The following is an 18,385-nucleotide window of genomic DNA, read 5'->3' as shown; positions in this document are numbered from 1 at the left end:
ACGGCAGCGCAGAAGCCCCCCCCCCCCTATTCAAAGGCACACAGCATTATGGCAAGTTTCCATTTTTATCAGGGATTATGCGAAATAGAGCCAGCGTAAAGTGTAAGGGTGAATTGTTTTGCTTTCGATTTAGGTCACGAGATGGCAGACGGCAGACCCTCCGACACGCGCGGTCTATGTCCGATACGATACTTGTTACCATTTATGTCCGCAAAGTGTGCGTAATGCCGGTAATGCGTAATCAGTTTATTGAAACGCCTGAGGAAATGCTACGTGCCAAGTTTCAGCTACAGCGCTTCTTTTTGTAAAAAAAACAAGGTCATGCGACCTGCTGACGTTCTTTCCACCGCGATACAACCGCCTGACGATTTTAATTGTTCAAAATAGTATATCTAAACTTGATCTAAACTATCATCTGACAAAGTATCGTGATAACCCGAGAGGCGATGACAACAATTTTTTTACGTGTTTCGGTGGCTGCCCTTCCTCAATCCGGTATAGTCTTCAGTCATCCCATTCGTTTTTCGTCAAGTTCTTAAATTAGTCCTATTTGCTTTCGTCACTCATTCTACATTCATCACAATCGTCTCTGGCTTTCAATGTAGAATGAGTGACGAAAGCAGAATAGGACTAATTAAGAACTTGACGAAAAACGAATGGGACGACCCAAGACGATACCCTCAATCCATCAACGCAGCGGCAGCTGACGTCCACGAGTTTTCGCCCGGGCTGCGATTGGTCATTCCTGGCTCGCGGTCTATAACGCATTAAATACCGGCGCGCGCTACGACTTACGAGCGTAGCCGATTACGTGGTTTATCAGCTTTGTAGCGATAAGTGCCTACGAACACTGGGCCCGACCAGTTGGGTGGGTCGCTGGCAGTAATTGTGTTAACCGAATATAATTGACCTAGTAAACCTAGTGCGCTTTTGATTTTGCCAGATATATAATATAATGATTTAGAGACTTACAACCTTACAATAATAAGTTGCTAGGTTGCCTCAGGGTTGCCACTTTTATGTAACGACGTTAACATTTTATAGTGATTTTTCTTTAATAAAAAACGCAATTAACTTTAATATGTTTATTATCATGGTTTATACCATTAAGACGCTTTCACGCTCTTATTACAATAAATTGCATGTAACAGAGAATAAGACTTTACATAATGTATAAAAATAGGACTGTATGAGCCCCAATGGGACTCGAAAATGCATGTAGAACGAGAAACGAATGTACAAAAAAAAACACTCTTTCCTGCCCACTGCTAAAATGCAATGACAAAGTTTATGTGCCCCTTTCATCAAGCTATACATTCTGAAATTGCACATGATTTTGAATAATATGCAAGCTTACTAATAATCGCTAATTTTGTACAATCACTATGAACTATATCACCTGTGTTTCTGTCTAATTAAAAATATAAGTTTATAGTGATGAGGCATTAAATAAATAGATAATCAGATTACAGTAAAATATTTTAAAGCGATAAAATCGGCAACAAATTGATGTAATATAAAAAATCAATGGTATTCATCTACAATCTGTACATTAACAATAGACAGATTCAGTAATAAATAAATTTACTATACAGTCTCACTTACAAAACACAGTCAATGAAATATTCAAAGTCTCCGTAGACACGATGCGCTCCGCTTATCACATAGATAAAAACCACAGCACTATTTGTCACTTACACTTTAGTTTCACAGTTCAGCCGTCCACGGGAAAGGATTACGTCTAATCTCTAACTAAAACTAGAATGTACACTATATTTACAATTTTAAGCGTCAGTGATGTAAGTTTTAAGTGGGAGGGGCGCGGCGATCATAGTCCCTCCTGTACACCTCGCGCTCATAGTCGCGTTCGTCGTAGTACTCGGGCTGCGAGTACCCGCGCCAGTCCTCGGGGTAGGAGCGCGCGGGGGGGAAGCCCATGCCGCCGGGCATGGCCGCGCCGTCGTAGTAACCGCCGTAGCTGCCCGCCATGCCGCCGTAGCCGTACCTACTAAAGAAAATATGGTTAGTCACTTTCATCACATAGAAGACATTTATAACACATTCATTGGCACTCAGAAAAACAAGACGTTTGCGACAGGCCACAACAATTTCGTCATATAAAGTATTAGTACCACGACCCCACCTACCGGGTCGTCCGGCCTGGGAACGAATGGCACTGTTCATGTTCAATTTTAAATATCCTTGCTTTTTGCACTGTGTTCATGTTCAATTTTAAATATCCTTGCTTTTTGTTAAAAGAAAATTTAAGCTTACTTGAAGTTTTTGTGCAGCAAGTCATAATGCGAGCACTTCTGTGAGTTAAAAAAAATAATTTACGAGCTTATGTCATTCTTGCAGTGGAGCTTTATAAAAAAAACTCGCGTAGATGTCTACTACGTATTAGACAGTACGAAATATTTGTTCAAGTCATTATCAACAGAATACATGCAGCCATCTTCGCTTACCTCCTCTTGTCGTGCGGCCTCGGGTTCCGGTCGCCGCCGCGGTACTGGCGGGGGCCGGGGTAGGCGGGCGGCGTCCAGGCGGGGTGCGGCGGGTGCGCGGGGTGCACGGGGTGCGCGGCGTGCTCGGCGTGCGCGTGCGGCGGGTAGGCCGGGCGCGCACGCGGCGTCACGCCGCCGCTGTCGCGCCGCGTCCGCGACCGGTCGCGGTCCCGGTCCCGCTCCCTGTCGCGGTCCCGGTCGCGATCCCGCTCTCGATCTCGCTCCCGCTCCGATCGACTACGTTCTCTGTAGGTCAAATCATCGCGCTTCAGGCTCCTATCCTTGCTCGAGTGCTTGTGTTTATGTCTGCAGGGATGTAAAAAAGCGAGATGGCGATGAAAGTACTAGGAGTAGTAAAACTATGGGGTTCGTTTTTAAGGCTAGAATGAAGTGGATGGAACGTAATGGATGCGTGGCGAGCAAACGCGGCAGATATATTAGTAATGAGCATGAATATTAAATACTGTTATTAGAGATACAATGAGTTCACACCGTTAATTACCTTTCATGCCGTTTGTTTTCGTTGGGTTCTGGATCACATTCGCCTTCTTCAAGTTTTCTTTTAACACCCGACGTGTGTGGTATTTTATCATTTGTCTTTTCAGACTTAGTTTTCTCTATTTTGGGCCTTTTCTCTTTCTTAACATTATTTTCATCATTTTTAGCCTCTTTATTATTCTTTACATGATTATTGGCATTGTGATTATTTTTAACCTGGAAACAAAACGTAACTGTCAGCTTATATATTCTTTAAAACAAACGAAACTACTTAAGATTGCCAATAGTGCAACTGATGTAAAAATACTAATGAAAATGAATAATGCTCATTGAAATTTGACAATGCCTCAAACAAAACACGTGGTAAGGACGGTCGGTCGGTTTACGACGTAACTGCGTCATAATATTCATAATTAATGACCAATGTCTGTCTCTTTCAATCGCGCGGTGTAAAAAACTGACACTCGTTCTGTCACGACGATAACTCCGTGCATGTCCAATTGATTCCCATTTCTATTCATGCCATTTAACATTTCTTACCTTAACATTTTCTTTGTGTTTTGCATCTTTCTTTTGTTTGGTGGGAGTATCTGATTTCTTTAGACCATACTTATACAACTTATACAACTGTTTTGCATCAAAATTTGTAAATTTTGAAACAAAATACCAGAGATTACTTCTCCATTCAACTTTCTTCTCGGGATCTGGATATTCTTCTAAACATATGTCTATTTGAGTTCCTATTTGAGTCAAACATGTTCTGGTTTTCGTTACTTGTTCTGATTCTGTCAATGTCTGGTCTGGATTGTCTAATGCTCTTAGAGCTTTCTTTACGGGTCTCATTTTTTCTTTACACTGAAAAAAGAAAGAATAAATTAGTACAGAAGTAATTCAATTAATGTGAAGTGAATTGTTTCATAGTATGTCAATATACCTCTTCGAAGACTGCAGGGTCGAGATCTCCTAACACCTCTAAGGCACGTGGCTCGTGGTTAGCGGTAAAATGCATGGGTCCTCCCGCAGGCTTCTTACGGCCCTTGACTTTCTCGCCTTTTAGCCGATCTTTTTCGCCTTTCTTTGAGCGTTTTTTGTTTTTATCCTTCTTGTCATTTCCTTCATCGTGTGATATTTCTTCTTTCGTTTTATTCTGAAATAGAAAATTAATGTAAACATATGTTATGTTTGACGAGCATCCTACACATTTTTGTGAAACAACAGCCATTGTTCGCCACCACTGTAACTAAAAGTAATAGTTTAGTAGATAAGTTTAATCTAGAAGAGTACAGCCTACGACTAAAATAAGCAATCGCGCTCAGGTACTAAATTAGTACGATTCCGGCGCGTATATGCTCTATGCTTTAGGTGACCTGTGATTGTTATAGTACCTATTATCTTCGCCTAGTATCACTGAATCAGGGTGGTATTCTACCTGTCCAATTTCTTTGTACAATGTCAGTGTCTCTCACTTATGTCTATTAAAGCAAAATGTGAGACGCAATACACATTGGACAAATAAATTGGATAGGTGGAATACCACTCAAGGGTATATTAAATGAAGAAATTACACAATTTACAATTACAAACCTTGTCTGCCTTATCATTCTTAGTTTTATTTCCTTTCTTCTCATCAGCAGAACTAATATCATCTTCTACAATATCCTTAGTGACGGGTTCTTTATTGCCTCGTTTCATTCGTGGCTTTCTTTGCTTCTGTTTTCCGTTTTTCTGATCAAGAAGTTTTTTGATAAGCTTCAGCAAATATTCTGCTCTAGATTGTAAATGCTTTGCTTGAGGTTTCTTGTCTTCGTTGGTCAAGATTTTCTCACCAATCTCAAAGGAAGAATCCATTTTGATAGCCTCCCAAGAGCCCATTCCGTATTGATAAATACCGGCAAGCAATTTTGAGTCATCTGCTACTGTCCATTCAACATCGAAATTAGCTGGTCTTGTCCTATTTAAGTCAAATAAATAACGAATGTTACAAGTAATTTCATTAGTCACATAATTTATTCTTATTTTTGCAAATAATATAATAAGAACTTACCTAAAATCTAGTTGCCATTTTAACCTTTCTTCTTTAGTCTCTGGCAAGAATCCGTCTAAAGGAGCCAGCTCGTCTTGGCACGCTGCCATCGTTTTGGCATTTACAGGTACACCTCCAAGTTTAAACGTTTTTCTAGCATTCTTACGCCCGTCGCTTGGTTCATCTGAAACGAAACATGAAAATACGTTAGAAGTGTAATTTAGATTAGTATGAAGTGGAATGTGAACCAAGTAAGCAACCATTGAGAGATTTATTGTTTGAACTGTGTTAGATTCTAAATAATGAAATGATGAAGACAAAATGAATGAATAAAAAGATTATAGAATTTTTCTGTAAATATGATAAAAGCAAACATATAATGTTCATAGAACATTAGTGCTCTTGAAAATACTTGGCCACACAAAAATATTTTATAATTTGTTTGATATTATAGGTACTTATCAAAGATATAATTGTAATAAAATTTAGATTAATGAACTTACTTGTCTGTTCTGAAGTATCATTTAAGACAGCCTTACACCTCTCTTGAAGTATCTCGCCTAGCTTCTTTAATTCCGCCAATGGTTTTTCTTGCAGTTCAGCATCACATGCTATACTGTCTAGATGTTTTAGAGGCGCAGAAAACTTCTTGTAACTTTTCACGAATCTCCTTATCTGTAGAAAAAAATCATACTATTCTTACGGACCGCACGGTTAAACTGGTTCGCCGCAAACAAGTATTCATCCGAGCTTGGCAAATGATGAAAACTTTGGGCCTTGCCTCTTCCCACATCAGATACGTTTTTTTTATGAAGCAGCCAGCGTAACCTATGGACGCCTGTAACTCCAGAGGTGTTACAGGCGCGTTGCCGACCCTAACACCCCGCACCCTCGTTGAGCTCTAGCAACCTTACTCACCGGCAGGAACACAACACTATGACTAGTGTTATTTGGCTGCGGTGGCTGCTTTGGTACTTCCCCAGTTGGGCTGGAACGACATCAGCTGTGCTATGCCCTAGCACACAAAGCGAGATGACATTCACAGGGCCCATACCTCTCATTTGGATGTAGTTTAGGGACATACTCGGGTCCACGTGTGGATTAATAAGAAATAGACGGCGTAGGTACCTCTTGATCCGTGAATCCTTTGATCTTCTCCCTGTGCGAGGCGGGTGGCCGGCCACGCTTCCGCGGCCGGTCGTCATCCGCGCTGGCATCGCCCTCGGAAGCGTAGCTTTCGTCGGCCTCCCCTTCCCCGTCACCTTCAGCACCTGAGACTTGGCCGCCACGTTTTCGGTTACGTCCTAGAAATAACGTCACTTATTATTATGCTACATGGGTTCAAATCTTCGAGACAGTGACGTCACTTTCTGAAGCCAATAAACATAGCTTTTCAGGTCAAAGTTAGTTTGTTAAATCTAAATCTGCTAACTCGTTTACACGTATAATACTATTAGCTTAGAACTTTTGCATATAGGCGCCATTCATTTATTAGGTGAGTAAATGTAGGAAGGACAGTCCATCATTCTTATATTTTTTCTTACAGAGGTACCCCTAGGGAAGTATGGGTGGAAAGGGTGAAAAAACGGATGTAATAAATGAATGGCGCCATATAAACTTCTATATGCGGGGGAACCTTTTATCTGCAGCTGACTGTACAATAATCATAGGTATGTATGTACTAACGGCACCCATAATTATTTGTTTTTATTTATTAGAGATGGAATTATGAAATGATGTACGTACTGCTTTCTGCGCTATTGTTGTTTTGTAAATTCTTTCTTCTGGGTGGTAAATACAAATCTTCCATTTCCTTGTTCTTTTCTTCCTCAGCAATTGTCTTTCGCACGTTTTCGGGAATTATGTCATCCTAAAACATAAAGGCATTAATTAGATAATCGTGCATTTCATTCAACTCGTACATACCAACAACATTTCTATTTATAGATTTCTTTTTTAAATTATCATTCCAGTGTTCAATTTCGTTCTTACCCAATCTTTGCTTTCCTCTTCAGTAGTTTCTTTTTTGACTTCCATAACCGCTTTCTCTTCGTCAAATGCGAAACTCGCGACTTTGAATGCCGACAAGAGTTCATCTCCAACCATGGCCGGGCCCTCGTCGCGAGTTTCGGCGCGTTGCAAAATCTCATCAATATCACACTGAAACCAAAAAAATTAAGCGATATTAACAACTATCTAACACATTTGAAATATCCTTTGGCAAAATTTTAAATTAAAAAATTATGTATCTGTTACGTAGCAACTCAAACGCTAGTAAGAAGAAGAATGTATCTGTTACGTAACAACGCTAATGCTCACGCTAGTTAGACTTAGAATGTATCTGTAACGTGACGTCACTAGCAATAACTATTGGGAAAAAATCCCCATCTGCTAACTAGCCCTAAAATATAAATGTAACTTACGACAGGCTCCTCATCGTTTTCATCATCATCCTTGAACAGCTCTTCAGCACCGAACTTCAGAATGGCATTCAAATCCTCCTTATTGAAGGGATTATTGGCCGTCGTACCGGAAGAATCGCGCTTGTTCAGGACAGTTCTGCCAGTCGTGTCCATCCTCTGGATGACAAGGTGATCTAGCACCATTTTTCGTTTCGCGCGTTCTACGATATCTTCTTCCACGGATCGCGCGGTAACCAACCGGTAGATGTTTACCTGTGGCAAAATGGCTTTTAGCTGATGACATTTGAAACAAAAATAATATTAACGGCTGGGATATTATAGAGAAAACGCCATAGTAGTGGGGTAAGTTAGTGCAGAAACGTATGGAGCAGTATGAAAAAAAAGAGGAGGGGTCAGCTCCCTTTACGTTTAATCTTCATCATTAAATAAATGTCCACACCTCAATAAAAGGAAACAATTCAGGGAATACAATTATTATAGAAACATTTACAAAAAAACATCCAAATTTTGCAACTTGAACTGGTATTAAGATTAAAAAGTATCGCCTATGACCTATGTTATGGTACGTACAGTTACAAGAATTACCTGATTCTTTTGACCAATTCGATGTGCGCGAGCTTGAGCTTGCAAGTCGTTTTGTGGATTCCAATCAGAATCAAAAATTATCACAGTATCAGCCGTAGCCAAATTAATACCTAACCCCCCAGCTCTTGTAGACAGGAGGAAACAGAAATCGTTTGAACCCTCTGCATTAAAATGATCGAGAGCTTGCTTTCTAATTTCTCCTTTAATGCTGCCATCTAGACGTTGAAACGGGAAATGTCTTCTTTGTAAATATTCCGCCAAGATGTCCAACATCCGCACCATTTGTGAGAATATTAACACCCGATGTCCAGTCTCTTTTAATCTACATAGCAGTTTGTCCAAAAGAAGAAGTTTTCCTGATCCTCTCAATAATTTCTGAAAGAAAATTAATATTTAATAACTTTTATTTAAAAAAATGTGCCAAAGTGTTATGTATTTATTAATATGGGTTAAAGATATTTTACCTCTACAGCATCTGTTGTAGCAAGAGATGCTCTTGACTCGAAATCTTCAGGTTTTGTCAGAAGAGCATGGTTGCAGCATTTTTTAAGTTCTATCACGATATTGATGAACGTGTTTATAGAACCCTTCACGCCTTTGCGCAAAGCACTGTAATTCTTCGTTAGGATCCATTTGTAGTACTGTTTTTGTATTGAAGTCATTTCAACTCTCAATATTTGCTCCACTTTTGCAGGCAAAGATTTCTCGACGTCTTTCTTTTGCCTTCTGAGAATAAAGGGTTCCAACTGCTTGTGTAGTTTTTCATACCCCTTTGTAGCAGCATCTTCATGGTCTTTTTCAAAGTCTTCCCATGATTCAAACCTAAATATACAAGAAATAGTTTTAGAATTATCCTTACATGTTTTGGTTTTCCAATTCAGTAAAAGAAATTTTAGGTCTACTTACTTGTAAGGCATTATGAAGTGTAAAAGGGCCCATAGCTCCTTAAGGGAATTTTGTAATGGAGTACCCGTGACTAATAGCCTGTGATTCGTGTCAAATTCTTTTAATGCTTTGTATAACAACGAATCATCATTTTTTAATCTGTGAGCCTCATCTACTAACAAGCATGCCCAACTAAATTGTCTTAAGAATTGCCTATCTTTTAGCAATATTTCGTAGGTGGTAAGGATGGCATTGAATTTTAATCTCTTCGAAGGATGAAAGCTCCATTCAAACTGCCTGATCTACAAACAACAATACCTTAAATAAATTTAAATTACTATTTTTGATGTAATTCATAATAAAATAAACAGTAAATTTAAGATATACATTTTATGGGTTCTTACAATGTCTCTGCTGATGACGTCACCAATGTAAACAACGACATTGATGTCAGGTGCCCACTGTTGAAACTCTCTCTGCCATGCCGTCATAGTACTTAGAGGTACAACACACAGGAATGGTCCATACAATTGTTGAGATTTAAACAGGTAATATAAAAATGATATTGTCTGAAAGATAAAAGTACAACTTAAGTTATAAATATTTATTATATGTACTTACAAATGAAAATTGCTCCATAAAATTATTAGTACCTGAATAGTTTTTCCTAAGCCCATCTCATCGGCTAAAATGACAGAGTTGTCTTTACACCAGGAATGTATTAACCAGTTTAATCCATCCATTTGATAATCTCTTAAAACATACGTCTGTAAAATACAATACATGTTAGTGATGTAGTAGACAATTGATCAAATTAATTGTAAGAGAAGATTATGATGTATCATATACCTGATCAGAGCCCAAATAGTCTGGTTGTGATTTGACTTGATGAAACTTGGGCCTTCTTCTTAGAACAGGGCAATGTCTTGAGGGAGTAGTGTTAGCTCCTTCTCTAGACTTAAATTGTTCCACTTTAACCGGCCACTTTCTCTCAATCAGGGCAGAATCCTCCCATGTCGCGTCAGCGTAAGGGAGAGATTCCCATTTACAAAAATATTCATGAGCAGTTCCACCACCTTCTATTTCTCTAGTTTGCTCAGCTACAATCAAAATATTCAAATTAATAAGAATCAAATAAGGTAACTTGTAACTTTCTCTTTTTCATTCATAATATATGTACATTATGTACACAATATTATAAATTATAGGTTACATATCAGAATACCGAAAATCGATTTACCTAATTTTGAATCACCTATGTAACCAAATTATAAGAGATACTATAAATATTTATGGAAATGTGTCTATATACAAAGTGGTTTAACATACTAGTATTAAATAAATGATAAGACTAATTTATGTATAACAATTATAAATAATTACCTATAATTCTTTCAACATTGTTGTAAGTCTTTACTAATTCTTGTTGTAATTCAGCTTGGCATTCAAAATAATCAATATCCTCAGGACCAGCTTGTTTTCTCCACCAAGACAATTCTGATTCTTTCTTAATATAGTTTTCTAATTTCTTAAGGCCTTTTACTTTTTGTTCAGCTAATGATTTTTCTGATTCCCACGTGTTATGTATATGAGACCAGCCCTTCCATTTGATCAGGTACTGTGGTTCCGTCGACTCTTCATCACTAGGGTCACACCCTTCATTGGGATCTCCATTTTCTTCTATGTAGTATATTGTAGTCACATTCCCAGTGACTGCACAATGATAAGAAGACATTAGCTAAAATTTTACATGGATATCTGCACCTAAATGCATTCTATAACTCGCCAATATATAAATAAATTATAGATAAGGTACCATTTTTACTGAAGACCATCTTACCTCCTTTTTTTCCTCTCCGGTGACCTAAGACCCTTTCAATAGTTTCACTGTGGTCTTCGACTTCAGGTTCTGCTTCAGCTTCGCCTTCACCTTCTACTGGATCCAAAAGATCTGATGAATCTGTTTGTTCATCACTAGCTTCCTTATAACTAACGGCTGCTGCAGCTCGTCGAGTTGCTGCACGACTGTTCCCAAATAGAAGAGAAATGTCAGAAATAATCCAAAATTCAAAACTTCTTCCAACTTCCAATGAGACAGTGCATGTCACAAGTCATAAACGCTGTAACACTACGCCCAGGACCTATTTAAAATACATGTTTCTTAAATTAGTCACTAAAAAATACCTTTGTGATTCTTCATCAGAGCCTTCAGTACTTTCTTCATCTTCACTAGACAGTCTTCTTCTTCTAGCTGGCTTCTTTTTTCTGAGAGGTACACTTCTTTGGCCAGGTCGTTTAGAAGGTGGGGGAGGGGAACCTTTCATGTCACTATCACTATCTGATGAATCTGAATTCCATGAGTCACTACAAAATAATATATTAATTAGCCATATAAATATAAGTACAACATTATACATAAAAAAAATAGCATTAATAATATATACCTTCTTTTTCTGCTCTTTCGATTCTGACTTCGCCCTTTATCACTGGAATCACTATCGGCTACTTTAAGTCGATCAGGCTTCTTCCGAGATCTACCTGATCTTCTGATGCCATAAATGTCAGGATTATCTTCCCAGAATTCAGAATTCACTTTCCCATGATTATTTGTTGATTTAGATTTTGAATGAAATTCATCAGAAGAGTCTTTATCAGTATGATGATCTGACTTTGTAGAATTTGCATTACTAGTTTTAGGTGAAGATTTAGAGCAATCACTATGATGATTATGCGCTGATGATTTTTCAGACCCGGACTTCACTTCTGATCCAGACCCCGATGAACTAGAGCCACTATCACTAAGAAAAAATTTGAAATAAATATTATGCCAATTAAAAAAAGGAGGCATCAAAAACCAAATTGTAAAATATTACTATACCTTTCACTTCCTGAACCAGATCCACTTGAGTCAGATTTGTCACCTTTCTCACTTGCGGAATCACTCCCAGATTCTTTCATTGAGCCATTCTAAAAGTACACAAATAATTATACAAATTAAATTTTTCATAATTATACCCTAATTAAGATTACTGGAAATATTGCTGTATATTACATCGACACAATTTTAAAAACATACACAATTTATAGCAAACTAATTATCCATAATTTTGACAGTGCATGATATAAATTTGACAACCTAAGAGAGGAATAAGCTACTTTTGATTAGCAATTACTTTTTGCAGATTTTTCTTTAATATAATTAAAATTACAAAGATATACAAATCAATTCACTGAAGGCTCGGTAGATGTAATACTACATTGGTCACCGAACAGTGTCCGCTGTTCTGAAAATGGATTATGGTCCCAAGAAGTGTATGATCTGTTCTGTCCCAGAAAATTCACAAAAATATAGATAGCAAGCACAAAACACAAAACATACGCAGGATATCAAAAACTAATCATAATGAATGAAAGTATAACCTCAAATTGTTTATGTTTTTGGCAAAAAGTGAATAAATTTCAGTATTTGGATGGCTCATTTTAACTAATATAGTTTCCAACTGCTCCACAGAAACTGGGCTATTTTAAGTATATTAAAAAGACTTGATTAAGGCTAACTATTGAAACATAACCTCAATTGATCTTTATTTACATGGGCACACAATATCAAGACCAATTTTCAAAAGCAAATTGCAAAAAGGGGCCCTCATCCAATTCCATTTTTATTTCTCTGTATGGAAAGGTTACGTAACAAAGAACGAAAGAAAGGTCATTGTTGACCTGTATAATAACATTTTCATACATAAAAACTAGGAAAACTGTTGTAAACAATCACAAAAACCCTTAAAACTGAAATTACGTCTCAAAAATTCACCCTCAATCAGAGCCACACCCAAGACTTCTAGAAGTTTCCACGAATGTTGAAAACATAAATTGTTAAATAAAGCAATGAAATACACCGAATATTAATTAAATAAGCCTTAATAACACTTACCAGGTGCATTTTGAAGAATATAAGTTGATTTCACTATTACTAAGAAAATTGATACTTGCAATAAATTTCAATTAGAGATTTCATTGAGAAAAAGCACAAATAATATCTTGAAATGATGTTTTCAAACATTTTTTTATGTTAAACCAATAAAATATGAAAAATAAATTTGCAGTAAAATCTTGTCAAGCGACGCCATTTTGTCGTCGCATGAATCTGATGACGAAGGAGTTGAAAAACCAGAAATTTATATACTCAAATTTTGTTAAAACAATGTAAACAAGAGCAACGACAGCTAAAAAAATTAAAAGAGAAACTTTGAGTCGTCGGATTTGCTTCGACCACACTAGAAACGATGTGAGCACCGCACACTACCAGCGAAACTTGAAAGCTACAGCCATATTGCCATCTGTCCGCCTGCCTGGCTGGAAAATGTAAAAAAAAAATATTCAGTGTGACCATACTTTGTCACATACGCCACTTCCGCTGCTTAAAATGGTTGAATATTTTGGCACATAAATATTGTAGCACAGCTTATTTTGATAAAGCAAAAGAACACTTACCCCGGCTACTCACGTAACGATAAATCGTTGCGATAGAATCAGAATTAGAATCATTTAAACTAAAACTGTGCAGTCCGACTGTGCAGATAAATCGAACCGTGTGTATGTCGATTATCGTAACGATTTGTCATACACACGGTTCGATTTATCTGCACAGTCGGACTGCACAGTTTTATCGCAACGATTTATCGTTACGTGAGTAGCCGGCATAAGAAATATTGGTACGGTCAAAATATCTCTTTCTCATTCCAACTTTTAGCTGCGTGTTTAATGCCGGCTACATACGTAACGATAAATCGTTGCGATAAAACTGTGCAGATAAATCGAACCGTGTGTATGACAAATCGTTGTCGATTATCGTAACGATTTATCGTTACGTATGTAGCCGGCATTATGGACGGGTTTGAAGTTTGTTTGACAGACGATAGACATTTGATTGACCGTGACGTTTTGCTGTCGTTAGTTTCGTTTCGTTTCGTATGTCGTTTGGGTATGTATATAAAATTCGAATCGCGTTCAAACCATAATGATATTAACTGACGAGAAAAATGTTTCGGAATTTGTGTATTGCAAGGTAATTATTGAGGCAATTTTATGTGCATTATCTGCTTTCTGAGAGCACAGACACTGATCTCGAAATTGAATAACTTAGCACCTATGTAATTTGGCTTGTAAATTTATTTTAAATGTTCTATTTCGAAAAGCATTTATAGATATGAGGTTTTCAAACGGTTTCCAATTCCAACATACGCCGCGATAAAATAATCGAGGATTGAAGATTTCAACAACCACATTAGTGGTTATGCTATAGGTAATATGTAGTTGGCTAATTATTTAACATTCCAGGTAGAGAATTTCTTATGCCATCAAGTCCACCATTTTATTCATTCTTCAAAGATGCAAGATTTTTAAAGATAATAAAATATGGTGGGACCTGTTATTACATACTTCTCTCATCCCTGCCTCGTAATCCTCAATATTGAGGATTGTGACCTCCCTTTTGTATCACTTTCTCTCTTACGGTCTTTCTCCATCTGTTTCTGTCTTTGGCGGTGTGGAGAGCCATGTGAACTGTGGAGTCAAGAGCGGTGCGGATCTGGTCAGACCAACATATTGGACATTCGGCTGGTAGTGTTTAAAAACACTTTCATACTTTTAAAAATTAAATTGTTCTATGATCTGATATTTATCAAGCAGCTTAACAATTTATTTTATTTTATTCCTACAATACTGTGTCACATAATTAAGCATACTATATAATACACAATACACATAGGTTTAGGTTGCAGGTTTTCTCCTGGTTGTTAATCGGGTGAAGATTAATGAGAAGGAACCCAAGACAGCGCTGCCTCCACAGGCGTAGGTTAGGACTCCCCTGTAGTATTCAGGGCAGTCTGCTGCATTACTGCATTTACTGGAAAACAAATGAATATAAAATTATGAATGATTTACAGTGTATATAGAACAGAAGTATGCAAATTTATGTATATATTTCAGTAATTATTTACATATTTGCAGGTAAATTTTAAGACTAGATTTATTGTAAGTTTGCGGAAATGTTGGCCACGTTAAGTCGCTTAGCACACTGGATATGATTCTCACGTTGCTGTAATGTTTGAGGGAGACAACGCTATGCATATATTATAGTGACATCCCATTCGCACATTGGAATGGTGCGAATAGTTACAGTATCCAGTGTGCTAAGCGCTTAATGCGTAAGGTATTAACTGCCAGTGACCTGGGCCCAGTTTTATAAAGTTACAAGTTACAAGTTTACAGGCGTTTACTGGCAACACTTGCTCCGTTTTTTACAATTTGCGTTTTATAAAAGTACTGTGTTACAATTTTACAGGTTACAGGTACAAGTGCCTGTAGCTCAACCATAGACGAAAATACGGGAGTTTTATAGTTTTAAACTCATAATCGAACAAGCGTTTTATAAAAATATTGTAAATTACAAGTGTAGATTGGTACACTTGTAACAAAAACTTACATACGTCTTGAGTCCTGTAACAGCACAACAGCAGTTACTTGTAGACTCGTTTTCTGAGAGATTTTAAACTTTACTCTTTATTGTTAAGCACCAACGCCAACGATTGTGCCAGGGCATGCATACTTTTCCATGCACTGAACTTATCAGTTTTTGTTAATGTATCTGAAATATATAGTAAATAGGAAATAAAGTGACAATATGTTTGATATTGATTTTATTGACGATTTGTTTTATTTTATCTACTAGGAAATGGAAAGGGATTATTGCCGATATTTGTCGTTGATTTATTAGCATTCGTCTCTTTATTTAAGTATAGTGCATTCACATTATGGTAAAGTGTACTATTCATAATTTTCGATACAGCCGCTACCGAAACGATACATTTTAATGTAAGAATGTGAAAGAGTACTTATTTACATGTTATTTACTTATTACGTAAATATTTCATTAAATCTAACTTAATCTGAATCTGAAAACGGCCCAAAAAGTATATCCTTGGCATGGAACGCCGCTCTCAACCACTCGATTTTTCCTTCATTTCTGGCCATTTTTCCAGTAATTAATATTTTACAGCAAACAAAAACACATAATTTAGTAGAGAACCGAGTATCTATGACACACGTTTTTTTTAAATAGTGATGTCCTTCACACCTGTAGATTTCACATGTAATCGAGATTGACCGTGGTTCTTTACAACTGTAATTATTTATGTGTATTTATAAAACACCTGTAGCCGTTCACAGTGCATTACAGGTGCCTGTAGCCTGTACTCTTGTAACCTGTAACTTGTAACTTTATAAAACTGGGCCCTGGTAGGTGGGTTTTCTGTTTGCAGGCTCTTTTCGCGTGTCGTCTACACGCGTAGCTCGTGCCGGCACTGAATGCTTTAACAATTTTAAACATAGTACCCACGCAAAGGCTTGCTTTTAATCAGTCCAGGGAAGTAAAACTACTAGTTAGATATGTAGTATCAAAATACTTAGCTATATCATTGTAAAATTGTAGTTGCGAGACTACTGCGTTACGTGCAAAGGTCAAAACGACATACAATAAACAGGTTGAGACCCCGCTAGTTGGCGCCATTTACAGCGACGTATTTCAATGGTGAAGTGAAGATGTAGAAGTGTTTATACTTGTCTCTGGTACTTACTAATTTTCAATAGCAACGACAGCTATACCGGTCACCAGCTTGTCAGCAAAGGTGACGATGGAGTATATAGCAGCACCCTGGTGGGAGTGAGGACCTATCAGGTCTGCGGTAACGCATAGACTGGAAACTAGTGTTATTGAGCTACCAGCACCTGAAAAAAAATGGAGGGTTAAATTCAAAATAGTGGAATTCAGAACTCGCGAATTCTTTATGCGAGGCAGGAGAAATATTTGGTTTAAAGATGGTTTTTATATAGGATTCTGTGTCCCACGGATGACAATATGAAACCGCCCGTCTGTCAGCGAACTCTATCTCAACAACCGTTGTACTAACAGTTGTACTTACTTTAAATAAGTTAAATTATGTAAATCTTAAATGAAATGTAGGTACCTAGGTTTTATGTATATGAAGCTAATACGCACCCATTAAAGCTGCTACTAGATAAATTTGCACTATGTTGGCGTGCGGATCTACTCCGAGTGCGATCCACAGACAGCTGATGAAACTCAAACAACTTCCTAATAAATATGCCACCTGAAAAACATATTTAAAAATTAGATACATACGTGCGTAAAATATATAAGTAATAAGAGAAAGGATTACTCCAGCGTGCTATTCAATCCACTGGTGGATCCAGATACTTAGTGGATCCTACTGGATAGAGGGAAACTGACAGAATAGCGAACGCAAATTATAGCGCCTACTGGATCTTTAATAGCTAAATTTTCATATTTAGGTGTTATAATTATTTCGATTAAATTGCTCAGGTGATTTACCTGGTTACCGCAACTGGTAATCTTGCTTTTTAGGAGGAGAGATGAGAAAAAAGACGATATATACAGCACCAAAGGCACGCTAGCCACCAGCTCGGACCCTGCACTAGGGTTGACTGAGAGTCTCTCTTCTAGAAATAGGGGCACATATACCAATGTAAGTGCCCAGTAGAGTCGTGAGAAAACGTATCTGAAATAAAAGTTATATTATTAACAGATTCACTGTCAGCGACCCGCTAAGCGGGTTCTCTGTAAGTAGGATATTTTTGCTACAAAAGAGGAAAATTACGTGTTATCGACACGTTAAATATCGACTACGCTCGTAGTGTCGCGCTGTTAAATAAGTACCTATTTATTTAAAGCGTTAAGCCCCCTCCAGACTATGCGCGTGAATCGCGGGCGAAGCCGCGAACGCGAGTGTGGAGTCTAGTTCGCTGATATGCGAAATCGACTCCAGACTCGCGTTCGCGGCTTCGCGCCGCGATTCGCGCACGAGTGTGGAGCGGGCTTTAAAAAGCTTCGGTGTTTATGGCTAAGGCAGAAAGAAATAATGCAATAGAAGTCTCATTGCCATTACTATGGAGGGGCCAATAACTATAGCAGTCACCCTCACCCTACGCGACAGATGGTTAGAGGAATAAAGAAGATGAGAGAAAATTTAATTTATAAATGTCAACTCACAATAAACTTGTCTGATACAGCAGCGGCATCCGTAGAAAATGATAAATTTTAGATTTGGCATCAGTCTGGCCATTCTGTTGCTCTGTGTCGTGTTCTTCCTTCGTCAGCAAAGCCGAGGAACCGTTGGTTATGGTATGGCCATTGCTCTTTGATGGCTTAGAGGGTCTCAGTTTGAACAGGACGTGAAACAACGTGAACGCTGTCACGCCTATCCCCGTTATTATTAACGCGACGTCCTGAAAAGGTTTATGAATGGACTAAATAAGAGTTGTCTAATTGGTTTTACTTTCTGATTGTCCAGATGCCGGTTTGCGAGTTAAGTTTATTGAATGTACGCGTTCCGCGCTGGATTCGCCTGGGTAACACTTGGGTAAGT

The 18,385-nt window shown here is 37.9% G+C and overlaps 2 protein-coding genes across 5 annotated transcripts in view; both read right to left on the bottom strand.

Annotated features, from left to right (window-relative positions):
* Positions 1 to 1,070: 1,070 nt before the first annotated feature.
* Positions 1,071 to 13,258, bottom strand: LOC134680163 (chromodomain-helicase-DNA-binding protein 1). Of its 2 annotated transcripts, none has more exons than XM_063539233.1 (24): positions 12,853 to 13,258; positions 11,797 to 11,885; positions 11,363 to 11,716; positions 11,103 to 11,282; positions 10,759 to 10,943; positions 10,302 to 10,631; positions 9,768 to 10,018; positions 9,572 to 9,685; positions 9,323 to 9,487; positions 8,940 to 9,220; positions 8,498 to 8,855; positions 8,034 to 8,408; positions 7,449 to 7,700; positions 7,018 to 7,185; positions 6,772 to 6,895; positions 6,154 to 6,329; positions 5,529 to 5,700; positions 5,047 to 5,209; positions 4,587 to 4,953; positions 3,937 to 4,149; positions 3,543 to 3,857; positions 3,007 to 3,218; positions 2,466 to 2,810; positions 1,071 to 2,008 (listed from the first exon to the last, which is right to left on the bottom strand). In XM_063539233.1, exons 1-24 carry the CDS (start codon positions 12,859 to 12,861, stop codon positions 1,807 to 1,809), a joined length of 5,400 nt encoding a protein of 1,799 aa, XP_063395303.1. In that variant the 5' UTR covers positions 12,862 to 13,258; the 3' UTR covers positions 1,071 to 1,806. The 2 variants fall into 2 exon arrangements, with proteins under 2 accessions (XP_063395303.1, XP_063395304.1); XM_063539234.1 differs by having other exon boundaries at positions 2,466 to 2,750.
* Positions 13,259 to 14,592: 1,334 nt separating this feature from the next.
* Positions 14,593 to 18,385, bottom strand: part of LOC134680173 (major facilitator superfamily domain-containing protein 12-like) — an 81,723-nt gene continuing 77,930 nt past the window's right edge. For all 3 annotated transcript variants that reach the window (XM_063539250.1, XM_063539248.1, XM_063539249.1), the window contains 5 exons: positions 18,010 to 18,245; positions 17,332 to 17,518; positions 16,978 to 17,089; positions 16,556 to 16,706; positions 14,593 to 14,826 (listed from right to left, as the gene is read on the bottom strand). In XM_063539250.1, the coding sequence (XP_063395320.1) occupies positions 14,691 to 14,826; positions 16,556 to 16,706; positions 16,978 to 17,089; positions 17,332 to 17,518; positions 18,010 to 18,245 (822 nt within the window). In that variant the 3' untranslated portion in view covers positions 14,593 to 14,690. The remainder of the gene's footprint in view (positions 14,827 to 16,555; positions 16,707 to 16,977; positions 17,090 to 17,331; positions 17,519 to 18,009; positions 18,246 to 18,385) is intronic.

Source organism: Cydia fagiglandana, chromosome 3 (genome assembly GCF_963556715.1).
Source record: "Cydia fagiglandana chromosome 3, ilCydFagi1.1, whole genome shotgun sequence".
Taxonomy (NCBI): domain Eukaryota; kingdom Metazoa; phylum Arthropoda; class Insecta; order Lepidoptera; family Tortricidae; genus Cydia; species Cydia fagiglandana.
This window is presented reverse-complemented; position numbering and strand designations above follow the sequence as displayed.

Coding starts and splice junctions, on each gene's coding strand:
- LOC134680163 (XM_063539233.1), bottom strand. Junction 9,686..9,767: donor ACTATTTGGGCTCTGATCAG/GTATATGATACA, acceptor TGTATTTTACAG/ACGTATGTTTTAAGAGATTA. Junction 2,009..2,465: donor AGGCCGCACGACAAGAGGAG/GTAAGCGAAGAT, acceptor TATTTTCTTTAG/TAGGTACGGCTACGGCGGCA.